The 24065-nt window shown below is 42.3% G+C and overlaps 1 protein-coding gene across 1 annotated transcript in view; it reads left to right on the top strand.

The window, feature by feature from the left end:
* Positions 1–21041, top strand: part of LOC127661528 (tubulin beta-3 chain) — a 36178-nt gene extending 15137 nt beyond the window's left edge. The window contains exons 2-4 of the mRNA XM_052152270.1: positions 7883–7991; positions 17714–17824; positions 18510–21041. Coding sequence (XP_052008230.1) covers positions 7883–7991; positions 17714–17824; positions 18510–19588 — 1299 coding nt within the window. The 3' untranslated portion in view covers positions 19589–21041. The remainder of the gene's footprint in view (positions 1–7882; positions 7992–17713; positions 17825–18509) is intronic.
* The last annotated feature ends 3024 nt before the right edge of the window (positions 21042–24065 follow it).

The following is a 24065-nucleotide window of genomic DNA, read 5'->3' as shown; positions in this document are numbered from 1 at the left end:
ATTTTACAGGGAGCCAGTGGAGAGTCAACAAAACGGGAGTGATATGAGACCTTCTTGGGGCACCAGTTAAAAGTCTAGCAGCACAATTTTGAACCATTTGCAGCTTGTTCACAGCAGACTTATTCATGAAAGTAAAGACAGAGTTGCAATAATCAAGTCTAGTTGATATGAAAGCATGAATAATAATTTCCAGATCCTTCTTTGACAACATTTTACGTATCTTAGAGATATATCTTAGAGACAGGTGTTAGGCATAATTTAGCTCAGGTGTGAGCGCCCTTACCGTTTTTGTCTCCCGGACGGGCGCTTGACCACGCCCCCGCTGCCACATACCCCCACCGCCCGACTTAGGCCGGGGCGTCATCCGGCCTGCCTACCACTCCCCCCCCATTCCTGGAGAGGAAGTCAGCGGCAGCCATCTGCACCCCCGGTCTGTGGACCACCTTGAACTTAAAAGGCTGGAGGGCCAGATACCAACGGGTGATCCGGGCGTTAGTATCTTTCATGCGGTGGAGCCACTGCAGTGGGGCATGATCCGAGCAGAGGGTGAAGGCCCGCCCCAGCAGGTAGTATCGGAGGGTGAGGACCGCCCACTTGATGGCCAGACACTCCTTCTCTATGGTGCTGTACTTAGTCTCCCTCAAGGAGAGCTTCTGGCTAATGTACAGCACCGGGCGCTCCTCTCCCTCCACCACCTGCGAGAGTACGGCCCCCAGCCCTCTGTCTGAAGCGTCCGTCTGTAAAACAAAAGGGAGAGAGAAGTCAGGTGTATGCAAAAGCGGCCCCCAACAAAGTGCAGCTTTAATCTGTGTAAATGCCTGTTGGCACTGCTCTGACCATTGGACCGGATCTGGAGCCCCCTTTTTAGTGAGGTCAGTCAGCGGGCTGGTGACATCCGAATAATTAGGCACAAATCTTCTGTAATAGCCAGCCAGCCCCAGGAACTGCCTCACCCCCTTTTTGGTCTTGGGTCTAGGGCAAGTCGCAATCGCCGCGGTCTTGTCAATTTGGGGACGCACCTGGCCATGACCCAAGTAGAACCCCAGATACCGTACCTCCACACGCCCAACCGCACACTTTTTCGGGTTGGCCGTGAGCCCCGCCCGCCGCAGCGATCTCAGGACGGCCCTCAGATGTTGCATGTGCCGCTGCCAATCATTGCTATAAATGATGATATCGTCTAGATAGGCAGCGGCGTACGCAGTATGCGGTCTGAGGATCCTATCCATGAGACGCTGAAACGTGGCCGGTGCCCCGAACAAACAGAAAGGAAGCGTCACGAATTGGTGTAATCCGAACGGCGTGGTGAAGGCCGTTTTTTCACGGGATATTGGTGTCAAGGGGATCTGCCAATAACCCTTCGTTAGAGCCAAGGTCGAATAAAATCGAGCCGTACCTAACCGATCGAGCAGTTCATCAACACGGGGCATTGGGTACGCGTCAAATTTAGACACCGCGTTGACTTTCCTATAATCCACACAGAATCGTACAGACCCATCGCTCTTGGGAACAAGGACGACCGGGCTGGACCAATCACTGTGGGACTCTTCTATTACTCCCATCTCAAGCATCGCGTCCAATTCTTCTCGAACTACTTTCTTTTTATGTTCGGGCAAGCGATAGGGGCGGCAACGTACCACCACGCCCGGCTCGGTCTCGATATGGTGATGTATGATGTCTGTGCGGCCCGGTAGCGGAGAAAACACGTCTGCAAACTCCTTTTGTCATTCGGAAACCTCTGCGAGTTGGCGCGGTGAGAGGTGATCTCCACAAGGAACCGGGGTGTTGAGATTGCGGGCTTTGTTTACCTCCGGTCCGAGCTCCGCCCTCTCCGGAACTACCGTTGCCAACGTCACAGAGGCCGCCTCTTCTCTCCACAATTTCAGGAGGTTGAGGTGATATATTTGACGCGTGCCCCCTCTATCGGTACGTTTAACCTCATAATCGAGATCCCCTACTCGTCGTGTGACCTCAAAGGGTCCTTGCCACTTGGCGAGTAATTTAGAGCTCGATGTTGGGAGTAATACAAGCACTTTATCTCCCGGTGCGAATTCCCGTAGCTGAGCACCCCTGTCATACAGCCGGCTTTGGCGTTCTTGAGCCTGGAGCAAATTCTCCTGTGTTAATTTCCCCAGTGTGTGGAGTTTTGCTCTAAGATCAAGAACGTATTGAATTTCGTTTTTACTATTAGAAGGTCCCTCCTCCCAAGCTTCGCAGATGACATCGAGGACCCCGCGTGGGCGTCGCCCGTACAGCAGCTCAAATGGGGAGAACCCCGTGGAGGCTTGTGGGACCTCTCGTACTGCGAATAACAGAGGGTCCAGCCACTTATCCCAATTTCTAGCGTCTTCGTGTACGAATTTACGAATCATATTTTTGAGCGTCTTATTAAATCGTTCCACCAGTCCATCTGTCTGAGGATGGTAGACGCTAGTGCAAATCGACTTAATGCCCAAGAGTTCGTAAAGTTTGCGAAGTGTTCGTGACATAAAAGTAGTGCCTTGGTCGGTGAGGATTTCTTTCGGAATCCCCACCCGGGAGATTATTTTGAAGAGTGCCCCTGCAACACTACGTGCTGAGATGTTGCTCAAAGGCACTGCTTCCGGATATCGCGTTGCGTAATCCATCAGGACTAACACAAAGCGATGTCCGCGTGCTGTCCGTTCTAATGGCCCGACGAGGTCCATTCCAATTCTTTCGAAGGGACCCCGATCAATGGAAGGGGGCGCAAAGGCGCTTTTGGGGTGGCCGGTGGGTTTACGAGCTGACATTCGCGGCACGCCGCACACCACCTGCGGACGTCGCCGCCAATGCCCGGCCAATAGAAACAGGCTATTAGACGGAGAAGTGTCTTTCTTTCCCCTAGGTGACCGGCCATAGGATTATAGTGAGCCGCCTGGAAAACCATTTCCCGGCGGCTTCGTGGAATCAATAATTGTGTCACTTCCTCCTTTGTTTGAGCGTCCTGCGTCACTCTATACAACCGATCTTTAATAAGCGAAAAATATGGGTATGTAATGGCGATGCCCGGCCAGAGCTGTTGACCATCAATTACTCTCACTTGGTCAAGAGCATGCTTAAGGGTTTCGTCCCACGACTGCTCTAGAGGGAAGTCCCCCTCAGGGAATTCCCTGAGAGGAGGGGCAGCCACCTCGCCCCTTTCCTCGTCATTCTGAGCAGCCGAGGACGGCCCCGGCTCCGCCTCCCCTGCCAAAGCATCGCACACCGCACACCTCTTTATGCAGGACCCATCTGCACAAATACCCTCTAAAATATCTTTGAAATTCGGCTAATCAGTACCCAAGATTAGCGGATGGGTGAGGCGGGAACTAACCGCTGCCTCCACACTATGATTTTTTCCCCTGAATTTAATCGCCAAAGTCACCATGGGATACTTGTGAACATCCCCATGCACACACCTCACCCTCACCAGTTCAGCTAAACCCAAAGCCCCTGGTTGAACCAAGCGTTGGTGGATGGTGGTCTGGTTACAGCCGGTATCCAACAATGCTTGGTATGTACCCCCCTGGATTCTTACCGGAATACGGTACGCTCCAGCCCGATCGGGGGCAGCCTGTGGGAAGTCTGAGACCCGCACCACCGTCCCTATTTCCATCAGCGGACACTGATCCCGGAAGTGGTCCGGGTCTCCGCACCTCCAGCAGACCGGCCCAGGCGCCACGGCCGCACCCGTGCTGGCGGGTGCCCCCACCTGAGGAGGAGAGCGGCTGAAGGACGGGGAAGGGGTAGGCGGGTTCTCCCACGGCCGGGAAGTTGGTCTCATGAAACCTCAGCGCCTGCGGGGGGGGCAGGAACGGACCCTGGGGAGAGAGCAGAGCGAGAGGGAAGAGGGGAGGGGAGAAAAACAGGGGAAGACACAGGGGAAGGGGGAAGAGAGAGAGAGGGCTCATCCGCCCTTGGAATCGCCGCCATGTGGTCCTCCGCGAGTCAGGCGGCCTCCTGGCTGAGGAGGCTCCGGATAGCAAGCCGGTCCTCTGCTTGAGCCCGCATTATCTCAAAGAACCGACGATCCTGGTCCTGTCGGAGCTCCAGCAGAGAGTGTTGGTGGCTCTGATGGAGAGTAGTGAGGGACAGAAGGACTTCCCCCAGCTGGGAGGACTCTATGGGGCGACTCTGTTCCATAACTTGGAACAAAAAAAGATGTTCCTTCTATTCCCGGGTTTCGGCACCAGTGTGAAGCGGATCAAGGAAGGGACGGAAACAGACGTCAGCTTAAGGGGAAAGCTTTATTTTTACACTTAATTTTCCTTTTGTCACACACAACTATTCTCTGCCTTGTGTCAGGCTCTCTCCCCATGCTCTGTGGCTGCCGGCTTTTTACCGCTCTCCTCACGCTACTGCAATTAGAGACAGGTGTTAGACATAATTTAGCTCAGGTGTGAGCGCCCTTACCGCTTTTCTCTCCCGGACGGGCGCTTGACCACGCCCCCGCTGCCACAGTCATTATTATTATGAATAAGCAAAAGTTATTATGAATAAGCAAACCTGTTCCCCCACCCACCCTGTATGACGAGGGATGTGAGAGGAGAAGTTGTTGGAGAGAGCAGCAGGTGTTGCTGTATCCTCAGGACGTATCCATGTCTTCGTGCCAGGATGCTTAGGGTGGACTGTGTTTCAAAGGCTGGAATGAATGCATCTTTGTTCACAGCAGACTGGCAGTTCCAGAGTCCCACTGAGAACGAGAGCGGAGCAGGTGCTGAAGTGCAAAGTTGCTGTAGATTGTGTGGGTTGCGTTTGGTCTTGCATCTGTATCTTCTGAACGGTCTACAACAGATAACAGGGATGTGCTTGAAGGCATGTGTTATTATTGAACTAGACATGTTAGTATGTAGAAGTGAAATAATAAGAGATAAAAAAATACTTTGGTGAGTGGCACCTTGTCAGTGTCCTTGCTCGTTGGACTCGAACAGGTAGACTCGCTGGTCTTTACCCAAGTAGGTCTTCACACGAGGGCTACCACTACCGCTGCCGCGTCAGCATTCAGTCCAGTAAATACACACTTTTAACGAGCTGTTCAAAAAGCAGCCACGCCTTAATGCTACTTAGCACAACAAAGCTAGTCACGTGGTGAACCGAAACTAAGGGTCGCGTGAGGTGCCAAGCGCGGGAACAAACGTGACTTCCGTACACCGCAAATAAATTATGCTGCACTTTAGCAATAGATAATACTCTAAAACAAGTGAAGCACTGTTTGCAGACACTAAGACGATGATAGTTTTACACACACTGGATTACCAACCCTAAATCCAGCAGCGAATACTTTGGGACAAGTCAAAACAAATATAGCAGCTAATACTATGGGACAAGTCAAAACAAATATAGCACACACACACACAAACACACATTTAATTTTTGATTGGAAGACAGTGGTTTTTGGTTGTTAGGGTGCTCTAAATGGTTGCTAGGGTATGGCTAAGAGTTCCCATGATGATACTTGAAGACTGATTTCTCACCCAATTGAAACAAGCCAACTCTCATGTCGTTAGGACATTCTGATCCGAAGATATCACACTCTAATCGAAAGCAAGAGAGTTGGTTTCTAGGGTGCTCTGAATTGTTGCCAGGGCATGGCTAGCCAGTGAACATAGTGATTCTTATTGTCTGCTTACTAACCTGACTCAAAAGAGACAATCCCCAAGTGTCTACGACATTCTGTTCTGAAGATATTCTTCTGAGATATTTTGAATTGTTCAAAAAGTTAATGGGGGTGGTTGCTAGCATCCCACATATGGTTGTTAGAAAGTGGCTATGACATTTCTAAGGTGATTCTTAAAGAGTGATAGGTAGCCTTATTGAAATGAGCCTGTCCCCATGTCTCTGTCATTCTGATTGGGAGATATAATCTGACAACTTACTTTCATTGACTGCCATAGTAGGAACAAAAATCCCTAACCATAGTACCCTATGTGACTATTTGGGATGGTGTTTTGCCCCTCCATTTACATCCTGGGGTACATTTTACCCCCGAACACATGGTATGTTCGAAGACGTCTTCCAGCCCGAATCAAATGAGACCACCCATATGTGTCTATGTAATTCTGATCAGGAGATATTATCCAACTATTTTTTTTTTCAAATGTAATGTCAATGGGATTTTTGGGGATAGTTTTGTGCCCCCCAGGGGTGCACCATTCCCCCAACCCCTTAGAAAAGTCATAGCACAGGTGTTCTCAATAGGCCGGTCAATTTGACGCCTCATTCGTGGGTGCTCAGCAAGCACCACTAATAAGTATAAGAGATTATAATAGTGATGCTTTGCTTCGCAAGCACCTCTAATAATAAGTATGTGAGATTATAATAGTGATGCTTTGCTCCACATGCACCACTAATAATAATAATAACAAGTGTGTGAGATTATAATAGCGATGCTTTGCTCTGCAAGCACCACTAAGAAGTATGTGAGATTATAATAGTGATACTTTGCATCACAAGCACCACTAATTAGAGGTCTGCAACTCGACCCAGGTCCGACAGGACCCGAGAATCGGGCCGGGTTCGGGTCAGTTTTTCCAAGTAAGACTTCGGGTTTGGGTTTTATAAAGTTAAAAATATACAAGCTTACTGAACTTGTTTCGCGCACGCACTCTCACTCACATACGCACATGAACAGACGAGTTAGGGGCCGTTCACACCAAACGTGTTTTTGTGCACATCTGTTGAGTTTTAGATAGTAGATCAGTAGGTTGCTTTCTCAAGCATTTCTCTTAGGTTGTTAGGGTGTGGCTAACCATTAAACATAGTGATTCTTATTGGCTGCTTACTAACCTGACTCAAAGTTGCCAATCCGCAAGTCTCTAAGACATTTTGTTCTGAAGATATCCTTCTGAGACAATTTGAATGGAAGTTAATGAGAGTTGTTGCTAGGGTCCCATAAATAGCCTGATTGACTTGACCCTGCCCCCATATTTCTATATCATTCTGATTGGGAGATATAATCTGACAACTTTCTTAGTTTTGAGCAATTTACAAGCATGGTATTGTAAGATTTCTTACAAAGGTGTTCACTACAGTCTTCAAAGACAAAGGACAACTGGCTCTAACAAGGACAGAAATAGATGTGGAAAGACCAGATGTACAACTAAACAAGAGGATAAGTACATCAGTCTCTAGTTTCAGAAATAGATGCCTCGGCCTCAGCTGACGGCTTCATTGAATTCTATCTGCCAACACCAGTTTCATGTACAACAGTAAAGAGAAGACTCAGTGGTGCAGGCTTTATAGGAAGAATTGCAAAGAAAAAGCCTCTCTTTTTGAAAAAGAAAAGGTTAAAGAGGGCAAAGAAACACAGACATTGGGCAACAGATCATTGAAAAAGAGTGTTATGGATCTTAACCCCATTGGACTATTGGACCATTGGATTATGGGATCAGCTAAATTGTATGGTGTGTGAGAAGTGCCCGACAAGCCACATGGGGTGAAATGTCACCGGAGTATCTAGAAAAAGTAACAGGTAGAATGTCAGGGATTTGCAAAGCTGTCATTGCTGCACATGGAGGATTTTTTAATGAAAACTCTTTGAAGTAGTTTCATTTTTTCAAATTATAATAGTAATTTTTCCCATTATTAATATCCTGACTATACATTGTGATCAGTTGACTGCCACTTTGGTTAATAAAAGTACCAATTTCTTTCCATAAGAGCAAAATATGTACATTATTCCAAACTTTTGGCCACAAGTGTAGATGCAATTGTGGATTTTCTTAAAGCAATCACAGTTTTTCTCTTATATTTCTCTGACTAATGTGGATTTGTTTTATAGGACAAAACTCAATAAAGTGATTCAAATATAGTTCTGTCATCAATGTAACTGCACATCCTCAGCATTTCAAGCAGTGGATTATGTGTTTGTATGCATCTATAGTTCTGGGAGGTGATTAGTGATGAACATGGCATCAATCCTGAGGGAAACTACATGGGTGATTCAGACCTGCAGCTGGAGCGGATCAGTGTCTACTACAATGAGGCTTCGTGTGAGTGAAACAAACACCAACATCATGATGCAAGCCTTCACTGAAAACCTACTTTGCTGCCCTGCACTCAGAACGTGGCAATAGTATATTTTCTAAGATTATAAGAAAATATCCTATGGCCACATCCACAGTAATGCATTTACATTTGAAAATGCATAGATTTCACTACATTTAGCCCTTCAATCCACACTGAGATGGTGTTTTTGTCCAGCGAAAACTGAGCTTTTCAAAAATGCTCTCCCATGTGGATACATTTGCAAATGGCACCTTCGTGTTATAGTGTGGACAGGGAAGACAGAATAAAAAAAAAAACTTATTTGTTGTCATGTGTCATTTACATTTTATCATTTTGCAGATGCTTTTATCCAAAGCAACTTACAAATGATGAACAAAACCTATTTGTAATCAATATCTTCAGTGTCACACTGCCAAATTCTCACAGTGGCTGGAGTAGTAAAGATGCTAGTGCAGAAGAAAGAGCGTAATGTTGTTTCTTGGAGTGGAAGAGAGGAGAACACAGGAATAACTTTAGACTTTTAATTGGAGGCCCTGGTGTGGAAACAAATATCATTCAAGGGATCAATCTAGGAAACAGTGCTAGGAAAACCATAACATAACAACAAACCATGCAGTACAAGAACTGATGAAGGAATGGACAAAACTAGAGGATATTTATACAAAATGTGCTAATGAGGAAATGGAGGACAGGTGAGGAAGATAAGGAACAGATGGTAATAATGAGGGCAGTGAATTCTGGGAGATGTAGTCTGGGGAAACACTTCAAAATAACAGTCCTAAGAAAACATGACAGGAGACAGACTGTGACAAAGACACAGACAAAGATTTTTTTTTTTTTTAAATAAGAGCATTTAGTGTTGATTAGTGCTTGTGGAACAGATGTGTTTTCAGCTATTTCTTAAATGCTGAGATGGTATCAGCAGATCATGTGGAGGTGGAAGCTCATTCCACCACAGAACCAGAGAGAGTGAATCATCAGGAATTGGAATTTGTGCCTCTTTGTGACAGAATCTCTAAGCACTGCTCGTTCATTGACTGCAGAGAGCAAGGAGTGAATTGATGTAAGAAGACACTGTTCCATTAGCTGTCCTGAAGACCAGAGTCAAAGCCTTGAATTTGATGCGGGCAGCTACTGGCAGCCAGTGGAGTGAAATCAAGATCTGCTGTGGCTTAATCGTGCTAGCTTGGAGACCGGCAAACAGAGCATAATAATAGTCCAGCCTTGAAATTACCAAAGCTTAAATCAGGAGCTGTGTAGCATATTCAGGCAGAAAAGGTCTGATTTTCCTGATGTTGTAAAGCGTGAACCTGCAAGACCGGGCACTTGATGAGATTTTGGCATCTACTTTTTTATCATTGTTAAAGATAAATGTTACTTTGTACAACCTTCACATTGCACTTCACATTTTATCCTTTGTCATTTTACCACGTTTCGGTTTTTCCACTTTTCTACTGTTTCATCTGTGTATACTATATTTTACCTGTTGCTGCTGGCACCTAGTGTTTGTTGCCTGCTAGCTTTTTAGCATCACACATCTATCTGTTTTCAGCCAATAATCCTTAACATCTGCCATTTTTCAGCACGTTTCGGGTTTCCCCCCGCATTATACTCTTGTCGCGATTCAACTGCGTGCATTTTCCATGTGCATCCGCGTTCTAATTTTATCGCAATGAAACTGCATACATTTTTCAGCATGCACTGTTTTTCTCCTCTGTGTTACACGGATTATTGCATCGATCTCAAAGCACCACTTATCAAGAACAACCAACAACAACAAACAATCACATGAGGGATTCACATCAATCTCAAACCATAACTGCTCAACAACAACCAACAACAGCAAACAACTGCAGTAAGTCATGGCATCCGCTCATGTTATTTCTTCCTGTATTGCATGTCACATGTTTACAATAGCCTTTTCTGTCAGCAGTGAAGGATTCATGTGTGATAAATGTAAGGAATTAATCAGGCTGACGGAGAATATGTATGAGTTAGAGACACGCATCTGAATGCTAGTGGAGATCAGTGAGAAAGAGAAGCCAGTAGATACTGTTTCGGATGTGGGCAGTACAGAGAGAAACACACACTTTGGTTCTGGCTATGAGCCCCTGCAGCAGGGCGTTTGGGTGACGTCTCGATGGCATACTCGCTCAGCAAAGCGACACCACTCTCCCGTTCCTGTTAGGGTTTCCAATCGATTCTCCCCACTCAGTGATCCACCCACTGAGAATCATGTTGAAAAAGCCTTTGTTATTGGTGATTCTATTGTAAGGAACGTGGAAATAGAGACTTCAGCCACTATTGTTAAATGCATTTCGGATGCCAGATCATCTGACATCAAATCAAAGTTACAGGTGCTGGCTAATGCTAAACGTAGATTTTCTAAAATTGTTATTCATTTCAGCACTAATGATATCCGGCTTCGCCAGTTGGAGATCACTAAAGATAATGTTAAAGAGATGTGTGAATTTGCAAAAACTATGTCAGACACTGTAATATGCTCTGGTCCCCTCCCTGCTCATTGTGGTGACAAGGTTTATAGGAGATTTGTGTCACTGAATGGCTGGATGTCTGAGTGGTGTATACTGGAGAATAGAATTCATAGTTTGAATTCAATAGAATTCAAAATTCTGCCCTGTTAATAGTTCCTAGAATATCAAAATCCACAAAAAGAGGTATATCTTTTTCATATTTGGCTCCTAAACTATGGAATAGTCTCCCTAACACTATTCGAGATGCAGACACACTCTCTAAATTTAAGTCTAGACTAAAGACTCATCTATTGAGCCAGAAATACACCTAATTTATCCTTCAACTCACAATTAGGCTGATTTAGTTAGGTCTGCCAGAACCAAAAACAGTGATCTTGATCTATAACTCTGGAAAAAATGTAATGGCATCTATGCTAATATTATCTTCTTTGTTTCCCTGTCTCAACCTCAGGACTCCTATCCTGAGGTCACCAGAACCTGATGGATCCAGCTCCATTCCTGCTTTGTGTTGGACTCCACTGCTACGTGTCGCTGTGTGATGATGACTAATAGCAGCCTGCACCATCCAAACATCACTTCAGTGTATTACGATGGACTTCAGAGGATGAACTGATGCCAACTCCTATCATAAGACATGGGATACTTCATAAGCCACTGCCTGAACCTTGGACTTAGGATAGACCTCACCGAAAATACCGGCCAGGTTGAACTGCGATACACCTCCCTGATCTCTGCATGCATCACCTCTGTCTAATGATAGACTACACTCTTGAAATGGAATAAATAGACTATCAATTAATTGCCAACAAAACCCTTCATCAGCCAACTAACAAGGACAATTGCATCTATGTGAACTTCTGCATGACATGCGGAGTCCCTCAAGGCTCAATTCTTGCGCCACTCCTGTTCAACCTGTACATGCTCCCAATGAGCCAAATAATGAGAAAGAACCAAATTGCTTACCACAGCTATGCAGACGACACACAGATCTACTTAGCCCTATCACCTAACAATTACAGCCCCATTGACTCCCTGTGCCAATGCATTGATGAAGTAAACAGTTGGATGTGCCAAAACTTTCTTCAGTTAAACAAAGACAAAACTGAAGTCATTGCGTTTGGGAACAAAATGAAGTTCTCAAGGTGAATGCATACCTTGACACTAGGGGCCAAACAACTAAAAATCAAGTCAGGAATCTTGGTGGGTCTCTAGAGTCAGACCTTAGTTTCAGTAGTCATGTCAAAGCAATAACTAAATCAGCATACTATCATCTGAAAAATATTGCAAGAATTAGATGCTTTGTTTCCAGTCAAGACCTAGAGAAACTTGTGCATGCTTTCATCACCAGCAGGGTGAATTATTGTAATGGACTCCTCACTGGCCTTCCCAAAAAGACCATAAGACAGTTGCAGCTCCTACAGAACGCTGCTGCCAGGATTCTGAGCAGAACCAGAAAATATGAACATATCACACCAGTCCTCAGGTCTTTACACTGGCTCCCAGTTACATGTAGGATTGATTTTAAAGTATTATTACTGGTATATAAATCACTCAATGGGCTAGGACCTCAATATATTGCAGATATGCTCACTGAATATAAACCCAACAGATCACTCAGATCATTAGGATCACATCAGCTAGAAATACCAAGGGTTCACTCTAAGCAAGGAGAGTCTGCTTTTAGCTATTATGCCAGCCGCAGCTGGAACCAGCTTCCAGAAGAGATCAGATGTGCTCCTACAGTAGTCACATTCAAATCCAGACTCAAAACACATCTGTTTAGCTGTGCATTTACTGAATGAGCACTGTGCCACTGTGTGTCGAACTGTTTGTACTGTATTTTATTTTATATTCTAAACTGTTTCAATTATTCTTATTTTTTATTCTTATTTTAATCTCTTCTATGTAAAGCATTTTGAATTACCATTGTGTATGAAATGTGCTATATAAATAAACTTGCCTTGCCTTGCAGGTAATCCAGGATGAACTTCAAAGACATTAGTCATTAATTTTACAGTTCATTGCAAAATCTTTGTTTAAACGCTGTCCCCACACTTAGTTTAATAATTTTAAACCATGAATTTACATAAGTAATACTGGCATTATGTTTATGATGTTAGCCAGAGGGGAACTGGCCATCACAGTAAGTCTGGTTTCTCCCAAGGTTATTTTTCTCCATAAACCAACATCTTATGGAGTTTTGTGTTCCTTGCCACAGTCGCCTTTGGCTTGCTCGCTGGAGTTATTAATACAATTATTATTTAATTACTTATTTTTAAACACAATTCAAAATCGTATTTTATCAAACTACACAATGATGACTAAGACGTTATAGATATTACAGTTTTGTCTTCTGTTAATGCCTGATCTTCTGTAAAGCTGCTTTGAAACGATGTGTGTTGTACATCAACACACATCGGTAGCGGAGTGGTGGTGGTGTAGTGGTCTAATCACATAACTGGTAATCTGGTAATCAGAAGGATGCTGGTTCGAGCCCCACAGCCACCACCATTGTGTCCTTGAGCAAGGCACTTAACTCCAGGTTGCTCCGGGGGGATTGTCCCTGTAATAAGTGCACTGTAAGTCGCTTTGGATAAAAGCGTCTGCCAAATGCATAAATGTAAATGTAAATCTTTATACAAATAAAAAGGCGCTATACAAATAAAAATGACTTGATATGACTTGTTGGCCTCTGCCGTTTATATCATTCATATTATATGTTGACGCTATACTGTTTTGCTTGAAGCAAACACATTTTTTGTGTTAAATAATAGAAAAAGTCCCGTGTTGGAATCGCCATCTCCCGCTTGCTCATTCCTTGAGCCTCAGGATCTTGTTATATTGGCATTACTACCAACAGTTGGTATGTGCATTTTGTTCTCCTCCAACAACAATAGTTCCAAAAGAAACAAAGTATCAAGATTTGCCTGTCACCAAGCAACACACTGACTGAGGCTACATCCACATCAATCTGGATACATTTTAAAATAGCATTCTCATTTTCAAAATGCTCCCTGTCCACAATGCCGTTTTCCAAAGTTTGGTCATCCTCACTGAAATGTATGAAAGCTCTTAAATCCCCTTGCTGTGTATCTGAAAAATCTACATTCCATGTATTGTCTGAAATGCAATTGTCCTCATGTTCCGATTTCCGGACAGCAGTTCTGAGTAAAATTCCTGTCACCTTTTGAAGGATTGCAATGTGAAGGTTGAGATTGTTTCTTTAACCATAGAAGACTATAGAGGACAGATAGTGTTGTTAATGATTTGTCACCTGCTTAGACTGTGTGTCTCTTCTCTTTGCCCTATTCAGAATGCCGTGATGATCTGCAGCCTGCTCTGTCATGGTGCAATCGATCATGTTTGGTGGTAGGGACGATGTGAGGCATATTTGTCACTAAGGCTTCCAATGGTGAAAAAAGTCATGCTCAGATGAGGCACCATTTCCATTTCCTGGAAATCAGCAGGTCTATGGTGTCTGTGTAGTTACACACGTGACTTAATTTTTCAGGGATTCGCTTTTTGTTTTCCTGACATTGTTGGCTGGGAGCGACAGTAGTACATCTCCTCTGAAACACAGGATGGTCTCTGCCTGTTTTTACTGTTGTTAGCGGCATGCTAGAAGACTTTCATGCCCCAACACAGAGATTTAAGGTATGCACAGTGGCTTCATCCTTGAGAGGCCCAGGGGGAAAAATGCCTCCATGTCGCCAAGCATTCCTCTCGCTTTTCCTGCCATCATGATCCTAGGAATGATTTTTTAGTGTCTATGTCTATCTTTGCTGTTAGCGATGTGCCAGATGAATGCTGTTTTGCAGGTGACAAAGGTACAACAGAGATCCGGCTTCTAAAAGGTGTTATTTTCTGGTTGCCATAAAAGTCAGTGGGCTACGGCTAATACTAGACTTAGAGTCGCTTGAACCAGACTCTCAAAAAATCTCTGTTTAAGATGATTACTCAGAGAAAGATTTTGTCTCATGTCTATCTGTTTGGCTGGTTCATGTCGAGGACTTGAAAGACTCATAATTTCATGTGACTTTCAATGCTGGTAGAGCTGTTATATGCTCTTCTGTTGAAAATTGTCTTGAGGAGAGATCTGCTCTTGCAAACACGAGACACGATCTGGCATCCCCTGTCAGAGATGTGGAGACTCCAAGTAGGGCAATGAATGGGTCTCGTCAGACACTTGACACCATTTTACAAGCCAGAGCTCTTTCGACAAGGCAGCTCTATGCTTTAAATGCTGCTTGTTGTTGCCTGGCATTCCTCCCAATGCAGGACCCTCACCATCCACACTCAAAGTTAATGTTGCTGTCATAGCAGTGGAACAGGACTCTTTGGGTGATTTGTCATTAGGCAAACAAACTTTGGTCAGCAATTTTTTTATTGATTCCATACAGCAAATTAAAAAGACAACAGAATACTTGGAATAAAATTTTATGAAATTATATCCCTTAATCATCCTCCTCTCTTATCGTGGCTGCTAATGGTTGCAGGGCAAGACAGAACAATAAGGGGGAAGAGAGAACCCTGCTGAGTACCCGTATTCAGAATAAAATATTCTGAAATTAATAAATTTGTTTGAACTGCCGCTACCGGGTGTCTATAAAGTAAAGAAGCTTTCTATTCTTTAATGATTTCGCATAAACTTCTAGCAAAAGTGGAGCAAGTTCTGTAGCATAAGATCTAAAAAATTCTGCATCAAAGCCATCTGGCCCCGGAACCTTGCTTGTTGCCTTAATTACCTTGCCAAGCTCCTCCAAGCTTATCTCAGAATCAAGATAATTGTTTTTGAGTCCTTGAGTAAGGCACTTAACTCCAGGTTGCTCCGGGGGATTGTCCCTGTAATAAGGGCTCTGTAAATAGCTTTGGATTAAAGCATCTGCCAAATTCATAAATGTAAATGTAAACCATATGGACTGATGAAAAAATATTACCGCCCAGATGGGATCAAATGTCTCCAAATATATGTAAGACTAAGATTTGTACACATTCTGTAAAGCGTCATTGTTGCTCTAGGGGGCTTGCACACTTTTGCTTCACTATTATCAAGGACTGAGTCCATTAGATATTATCTTATCAGTGTAATCACTCCCCTGATTTTCCTCGAGCCAGCACCATTGAAAATCTGCCCACCCCATATCTTCCCAAAATGTTCAGCTTCCTGCAGAGAAATATGTGTTTTTTGAAGGAACACTATATCATATTTCTTCCTTAATTTTACAGGGTGCCCCAACCCATTCACAGAGGCAATCTACTCATATTAACATCTGACATTTTGACATATAATAAAAAATATATTGTTTTTATATCAAATTTTGTGAGACAGAATTACACAGCAAAAGATAATCTATAAAAAAAACTGTGAGCCGACTCACTCAGGCTGCAACATGAGTACAACTAGATGACTTACTCCATTGACTTTATGAAGGTCATTGTTTGCTGTGGGCATGTCAATGTTTTACAGCCATCCTTAGCATCTATTCTCAATTTGGCCGGGAATATCAATGCAAATGAGACTTTCCATTGATGTATACATTTCTTGCATTCCTTGAATCTATTACGTTTCTCTCTTGTCTAATTCGCAATGTCTGGGAACAAGAAAATGTTATGGTTCTTCCAAGAAAGCCTTCCTTTACTCCTCACCTTACTTAACACAAGATCTTTATCGGATGAGCTCAGAAATTTGGCCAGAATGGATCAGAGCCTGTCTCAACGGATTACCGAGCTGGAACCCTGTGAGTTTGCTCGCTTTCAAGCTAATGTTATTCTGCCAGCTATGGTTCTCGATGTCCTCCAACTTCTCCAAGACATGCTCCAAATCCACCTTGGTTGCTAGCGGATTAGCATATAATTCCCTTTCCAATGACTCCAGGAAATTGATCCGTTTCTCGACATCCTCCACTTTTGTAACCACATCAGAAAACTTCACCTCAATGGCAGTGATCGATCGACGTATCACAGCAAGATCCTCCAAGTCAGCAACAACCTTCATCAGCATTGTCGACATGTTCAGCATCTCTCACGCAAGAGTGGCCATCTCCAAGAACAGAGTTTTTTACTAGGCAAGCAGTGGGGTTTTAATTGTATTCTACCAGGAGCCCAGGCTTGGAGTGTCTCTAGGAGACATCTGTCTGGCTGCAGGCAGGGCTTCCCACTAACCCCTTTGCCAGGTTCTATAACCTGGATGCTTTCTTCCTCTCTTCCCAGGTGCATCTGAATTAGTAGCACAATGTTATAGTATACTGCCGTAGCTTTGAGAAACAGGTTTAAAGTGAACAATTTAACCTTGGTTCCCTGAAAGGATTGAACGAGAACTGTTTAGGGATGAAGAGATGGCTCCACCCATCAGTCACAAAATCCTGATGAAATGGCACTGTGCTCCGGCTTATTTGTCCATGATGGCGTGCGCATAAGGTTTGGAGTATCACGCACCATTTGGCAATAGCTTGGAGTGATTCTATATGGGCTTCACTCCTGGGAGGAGTTCCAATAGTATTAGGTACTGACGCAGCATCTAGTTCTCTCCTTTCGGGAAACAAAGGTTACATATGTAACTGAGACGATTTCATGCAGTCCTTGTTTTTATCCAAAGTTCATGACATTATACTTATAACAGAGACAATCCTTATGTAGCAACTTTAGATTAGATGACTAGTTCACAGCAAGAGTACAATGTTAATAGCTCTTGGACCAGTGTGTTTGAACCTGCAACTTTTCTTTAATTAGTATGCCTCACCACTGTGAAGAACATATACAGTAACTACATAGAGTAATATAGCAATGTAATGTCATACCTAATTTGATCCTAATACCTAGTACTTACTGTATATACAGGTGTGTTTGATTGGTTTGAGTGTTTTTTTTAATCACCAAACATGGAAATAGCCCCTATTACTGTTAAACAACCTTTTGTATACTGTCAACCAAAAGTAGCAATTCATTTTAAATTTTCTTAAAAAATTCAGATCTTTGAAAAGCCATTTAAAAATTTTAAATAATTATCAAAATAAAATTACTGTTAATTTCCCTTGACAACTTAACTTCCCTTTTTTTATTATTTCATCTGGGTCTTTTTTGCCCCACATATACATTTTATGGGAGTAAAGTTGCATATGCATTCTAAGGTTAAGACAAAACTGTCAGGTACTGAATTTTCAGTGATGTGTAATAATTATTATTGTATAAAATTTCTGTTTATCACCTTTCAGCCTCAAAATATGTTCCAAGAGCTATCTTAGTCGACTTGGAGCCAGGCACCATGGATTGTGTGCGATCCGGAGCATTTGGTCACCTCTTCAGACCTGATAATTTCATTTTTGGTCAGTAAAACATTTACACACATAAAGGAACCTTATATCACAATGTCTAATTTTTCAACACACTGTTACACTGCATAATTCTGCATTATCTCCTCTGCTGAAAAGACCAGCTTTGACCTGTCTGAATTCCCATATGGGCCCGTCTTTGTTTTTGTTAGTTAGTTCTGGTCTATTGCTTGTCTAGGTGGTAAACAAGCTAAATGTTACTGGTAATTCAGGTTGACAAGCCTGGTCTTTCTCATGATCTTGGTTGATAAAGGATGTATTGCTGGTTAACATAGTTAAGAAGCCTGCTGTCCATGCTGGCAACCACCATCAAAAACAACATTTGCTGGTGACCAGCAATACATTTCTTTCTGCAGTGTCAGGGATAGATGCCAAAAGTAGTACTTCAGGTGTTACATGTCTTTTTGTCCACTGGAATTTTTTGAAAAGGATTTTTTAGCTAAACTAGCATCACCAATTTAAACAACAGTCCAACCCAGAACAGACTGTATGTCCATCCCTCACAGCCTCGCTTTCATTCGTATCATGTTAATTTTGGAGTCTATCCTGACTTATGTCCGCTGTTGCAGAGTAACAGAGTCAGTGCTCCTTTACATTGGTTCATTGGTGTGGTGTAGAGGTAGTTTATACAGTGTTATATTGTATAATGTATTTTATTATTTTGTATGCCGTACTGCAGGTCAGAGTGGAGCTGGTAACAACTGGGCCAAAGGTCACTACACAGAAGGAGCTGAACTGGTGGACTCAGTTTTGGATGTAGTGAGGAAAGAGTGTGAGAATTGCGACTGTCTACAAGGTTTTCAGCTCGCCCACTCACTGGGTGGAGGCACAGGCTCAGGAATGGGCACTCTGCTCATAAGCAAAGTCAGGGAGGAGTACCCTGACCGGATCATGAACACCTTCAGTGTAGTGCCTTCTCCAAAAGTGTCTGACACTGTGGTGGAACCATACAATGCTACGCTTTCCATACACCAGCTGGTGGAGAGCACGGACGAGACCTACTGTATTGATAACGAAGCACTTTATGACATCTGCTTCCGTACCCTCAAACTGGCCACGCCCACTTATGGCGACCTTAATCACCTAGTTTCAGCCACCATGAGCGGGGTCACTACCTCCCTGCGCTTCCCTGGTCAGCTTAATGCTGACCTCCGGAAACTGGCGGTCAATATGGTGCCCTTCCCGCGTCTCCACTTCTTCATGCCCGGCTTCGCTCCTCTGACGGCACGTGGAAGCCAGCAGTACCGTGCCCTCACTGTGCCTGAGCTTACCCAACAGATGTTTGATGCAAAAAACATGATGGTTGCTTGCGACCCACGTCACGGCCGCTACCTCACCGTGGCCACTGTCTTCAGAGGTCATATGTCCATGAAAGAGGTGGATGAGCAGATGATGGCCATTCAGAGTAAGAATAGCAGCTACTTCGTGGAATGGATCCCGAACAACGTAAAGGTGGCAGTTTGCGATATCCCACCCAGGGGTCTCAAGATGTCCTCTACATTTATTGGCAACAGCACCGCCATCCAGGAACTGTTCAAGCGCATCTCTGAGCAGTTCACGGCGATGTTCAGGCGCAAGGCTTTCTTGCACTGGTACACAGGAGAAGGTATGGATGAAATGGAGTTCACAGAAGCAGAGAGCAACATGAATGATCTGGTTTCAGAGTACCAGCAGTACCAGGATGCCACAGCAGAAGAAGAGGGTGAGATGTATGAGGATGATGATGATGATGAGTCTGAAGCTCAAGTCCAAAAATGAACCTTGCAAGTAGTAGCAAATCTTGACTGCTACAAAATATTTAATTGGTTGCTGGCTGATACAGGGTGAATCTCACAAAACTTGCCAAGAACATGTCCTGGTATAATTTTACCCCCAAATCTGCTTAAAGTAAATGAAGATTAATTTTAGGAGCATTAACCCTAAAACAGGCAACATACATCACAAGATACATACTCTTTATAATAATAATAATAATAATAATAATAAAGGTTTATTCGGTTACTAAACATAAAACAGAATGTATATACAACAAATTCATTATAAACAAAGAAGGTAACCGAACGGGTGTAGGCTGAAGCCATGGCTTATTACGCCTACCCTATTTACAAAACAACAACTACCCATCAAATTTTGAACATAAACAATATACATGTATAAACATATGTCTACATACACACATTCCTATATACACATACTGCATATATACTCATATACATACATATATACATACATACATATATTCTTTAGTTTCTTATAGGGTGTATGAGAAAGAGTTTCTCACCCAATCTTGTTATCATTTATCATAATTGGATCTGTTTTGAGTATGCGGCTCACATGACTTGGTTATATTGTTCTGTGATCATTAAGTCAGACTCACCTAAACCAATATGTCTGCCCATAATGCAGAGCATGCTGACTTGGTGATAATTAAATTATATATTAATCTTACTTTTCTTTAGTAAAAAAAAAAGAAGCTAATATAATTGTAAACATTGTCTTAAAATGCAGAAGGGTTAAGATTTTAGGATCTGTAATATTTTCCTGACAAATAAGCCCATTTCTAGCAATTTTCATTATTTTAACACACTTAAAATAGTGATTTATTATTTTAATTGTAAAGCAGTTTCACATCATTTAGTTTAATCTTATTTTAAATAATAATGATTGCAGTAATAAAATACAGTAAAATACAGTAAAAATGTCTGCATTACAATCATGAGATCCTAAAGGGAATCACAAAAAACCTAAAAGTAAAATGTCTGAACTGCATTTAAGTAATTAAAATGACATTAAAAAAGGTGAATTTGCGTGGATGGAAATGTGCTTAAGATTCATGAAAATTATGTCACAATGCAAAATATCTTAATGAGTTAAAATATAACAAAATTATACAATAAAATATAGGTTTCATTTTCTTTATGCAAAGTCTTTTCTTTTCTGGAATGTGACCTTGACAAGTTTTCATGAGATTCGCCCAATAGGGCCTGACCTAATTTCCTAATCTACAGATATCATCTGCACTGCTAGTTAATAAGTTATGACATGCATTAGTGTTACTTCAACAAGTTAATTTTTGTTACTGTGGATTCTTCTGTTGCTAGCAGTATTGTTCACTAACCATACTAAAAAAAATATAAGAATCGTTCAAAAGAGTCAATAGATCTGAATTTCTTCACAATCTGAAAATAATGTCAAATAAACACTACTGCATACATACCATTTAAAGACGAAGTGTGTTATTTCTGCAGCACTAGTATCACCAAATGAAAATGACCTAAAGGTTTAAAAACCAAGTTTCTGAACACCGCTGGAATACAAGAAAGTATTTTTAAATTGAGAAGAAATGCACACCTCACTTTTTAAAATCGAATCAATTATTTAATTGATAAGGGGCATTTTAAAAGCTCTACTTTTCCTGCATGTGTTCTAGCACAGACGCAGGCAGTGTCAATAGAACTGCGCAGAGAAAGAGCTCCAGTGCATGACTGTCCCATGCAGAGATGACTTACATGCTATTCAAATAAATAGTCTCTGGAGAAGAACACACAGCTCAAGCAACTAACAGGTGAAGAACACAGTGATGCTCTACTCTTTATGTGCTAACAACATTGTCCAGTTATTTAAATCACATGCTGCTTGTGTAACCAGGTTGAAATTATATTTTATTTTTTTTGTTGAAACTTCACCAAATCCTGATAAATATTGAAGAATATGTGTTTTATTAAGTTCATAACATGTTTTGTACGGTTTAGAGTATATTCAAACTGAAGTGTTAATACCTGTACTGTCACTTTAAGAGGTCTCAGTATTACAACGTCAACTCTGCGCCTCTCTCAGTTCGCGCTTTGCTCACTGAGAGGAGGTAAGGATTTTTCGGCTGGTTATCATTAGGAGTTTATTTCGTTTTGTAGATAATATAATATAACAATATGCAGTTATAAAGTGAATGCTAGTCTTAAGAGTGTAAACATGCAGCCGTGTCATTAAAATGTAAACCTTGTAAATACACTTTTGCAAGTTATACGGGAGACACATGTTTTTCAGTGCTACGGGGTTTCCTGTGTGTTTATTTGCTAATAGGAGACTGATGAACAAAGTGTGCGGAAGAGACTGCATGTTACAGAGCATTTTTTGTTTTCTACTGATTTGTACAGATACCACTGATTTGTACAGTTACCACTGCTATACAGCTTGCATTAACGGAGCAACCAGTAGCTGTTTTTAGTCCGGGTCCTTCCTTCAATCAGCACAGTCACAATCACAGAGCACAACGCAGATCACACAGACATCAACGGATGTGCATTTAGCCAGATATACGGCAGACCACGCACACCCGTTACAATGGTGCCGTGACCTTTCAAGGATTGGTCTAAATATCGACGTCAGCTCGTTCACCGAGGGAGGCTACTATCACTTTGGGTACTGTAGTATATTTTTATCAAGTTAATCAGGAATAATCAATGAAAATATTGTTGATTTATACCACAGTTATGTCTGAGGGGCAAACATGCACGTTACTCTATGTAAAGGCCTGTGACGTGATGAATATGTGCTCACATATGTTTGACTATTTGACTGTGTGTGCAGAAACATAAATAGCATTACTTAGGGGGGAGAATTGATCTCTTCCAAAGGACATTCTGTTACTTCTTAATATGGTCAAGACCAGAGTCAATGAAGAGCATGATAATGCATGTAACCCCACCTTGTTTGAGGAGGTGTATTTAAGTAAAACCAAACCAGAGATGCTTCAGTTGTTGTTGGTACTGTGGTTTCACTGTAGGCAACTCGGCTTTATTGTGTGATAATAAAGTCTATTCTCCTGAAATCAAAACCCCAAAGATGCTGAGTGATTTTTCACAAAATTGGCATGAAAAACTACTACAATTGGCGCCTGAACAGGGACAGAAGAGAGCAGAGTCGTTACATCGCGGACTGGCTGGGAAGGCGAACACAAACACGGTGGCCACCATTAAGAGGTAAGCATATTTTGCTTATAAACGTTTGTGTTACTTGCCAGTTTGCCTGTGGTGGTAAGAACACTCAAAAAGCTCTTCTAAACCAATAAAAAAAGGAAAATAAGAATAAATAAAGGGTTTTGATTCCAGAAGAAATAATTGCATGCAATCATCTGTTTTCTACTGTTAAGTGGGCCTTGATGGATAACAGTAAATTTTTGTTACTTGTTTTGTGTATAAATCCTGTAGGAACGGGTCACTCAAGAGGAGTGTGTGTGTGTGTGTATAAATCCTGTAAGAACAGGTCACTCAAGAGGAGTGTGTGTGTGTGTGTGTATAAATCCTGTAGGAACGGGTCATTCAAGAGGAGTGTGTGTGTGTGTGTGTGTGTGTGTGTGTAAATCCTGTAGGAACGGGTCACTCAAGAGGATGTGTGTGTGTGTGTGTGTATAAATCCTGTAGGAACGGGTCACTCAAGAGGAGTGTGTGTGTGTATAAATCCTGTAGGAACGGGTCACTCAAGAGGAATGTGTGTGTGTGTGTATAAATCCTGTAGGAACGGTCACTCAAGAGGAGTGTGTGTGTGTGTGTGTGTGTGTATAAATCCTGTAGGAACGGGTCACTCAAGAGGAGTGTGTGTGTGTGTGTGTGTATAAATCCTGTAGGAACGGGTCACTCAAGAGGAGTGGTAGAATAGTTGCGTTCTAGAATTATTTTGTGTTATTGTGAGCTCTGTTTTTATAAAGGCCTATTGTGTGTACTAAGTGTGACATTTCGGTGGTTGTGAATGTAATTGAGTCTGTGTTTGAAAGTGTGTGTATGGAAGTGTATGACTGAATACAAATATAAACCTAGTACAGGGATTGAGATGTCTGATGAATCCTTAAACAATAAAAGGAACACAGAGTGGATGTTTTATGAGCCTAATAAATAAATAAGAGACAAGATGAATGGAGAAAAGCTGTCCAATAACGAAAGTTCGTCATTTATATGTTGAATGAATGTTGGAAATGAAAGCTGTCTCATAAAACTGTGGAAGGAAATTTCCTTAGGTAACACATAGAAAACTAAAATCTGAGCTGTGAGGTTTTTTTAGAACTAGCAGCTGGCAGCGGATGGTAAAAATATGCTGAGCTTCCAAACTATTTAGTCACAGAAGACAAGTGAACTTCATATAGAGAATTTGTGAAGTCAAAAGAGATATCTGTGCTTAAAGTTTAGCCTTTAAAGCACAGGGACAAGTAACAATAAAACATTTGAAATTGAAATAAAAAATG

The sequence above is a fragment of the Xyrauchen texanus genome, chromosome 21, assembly GCF_025860055.1.
Source record: "Xyrauchen texanus isolate HMW12.3.18 chromosome 21, RBS_HiC_50CHRs, whole genome shotgun sequence".
Lineage (NCBI taxonomy): Eukaryota > Metazoa > Chordata > Actinopteri > Cypriniformes > Catostomidae > Xyrauchen > Xyrauchen texanus.
Note: the sequence above shows the minus strand (reverse complement) of the source record. Positions and strands in the feature narration are given on the sequence as shown.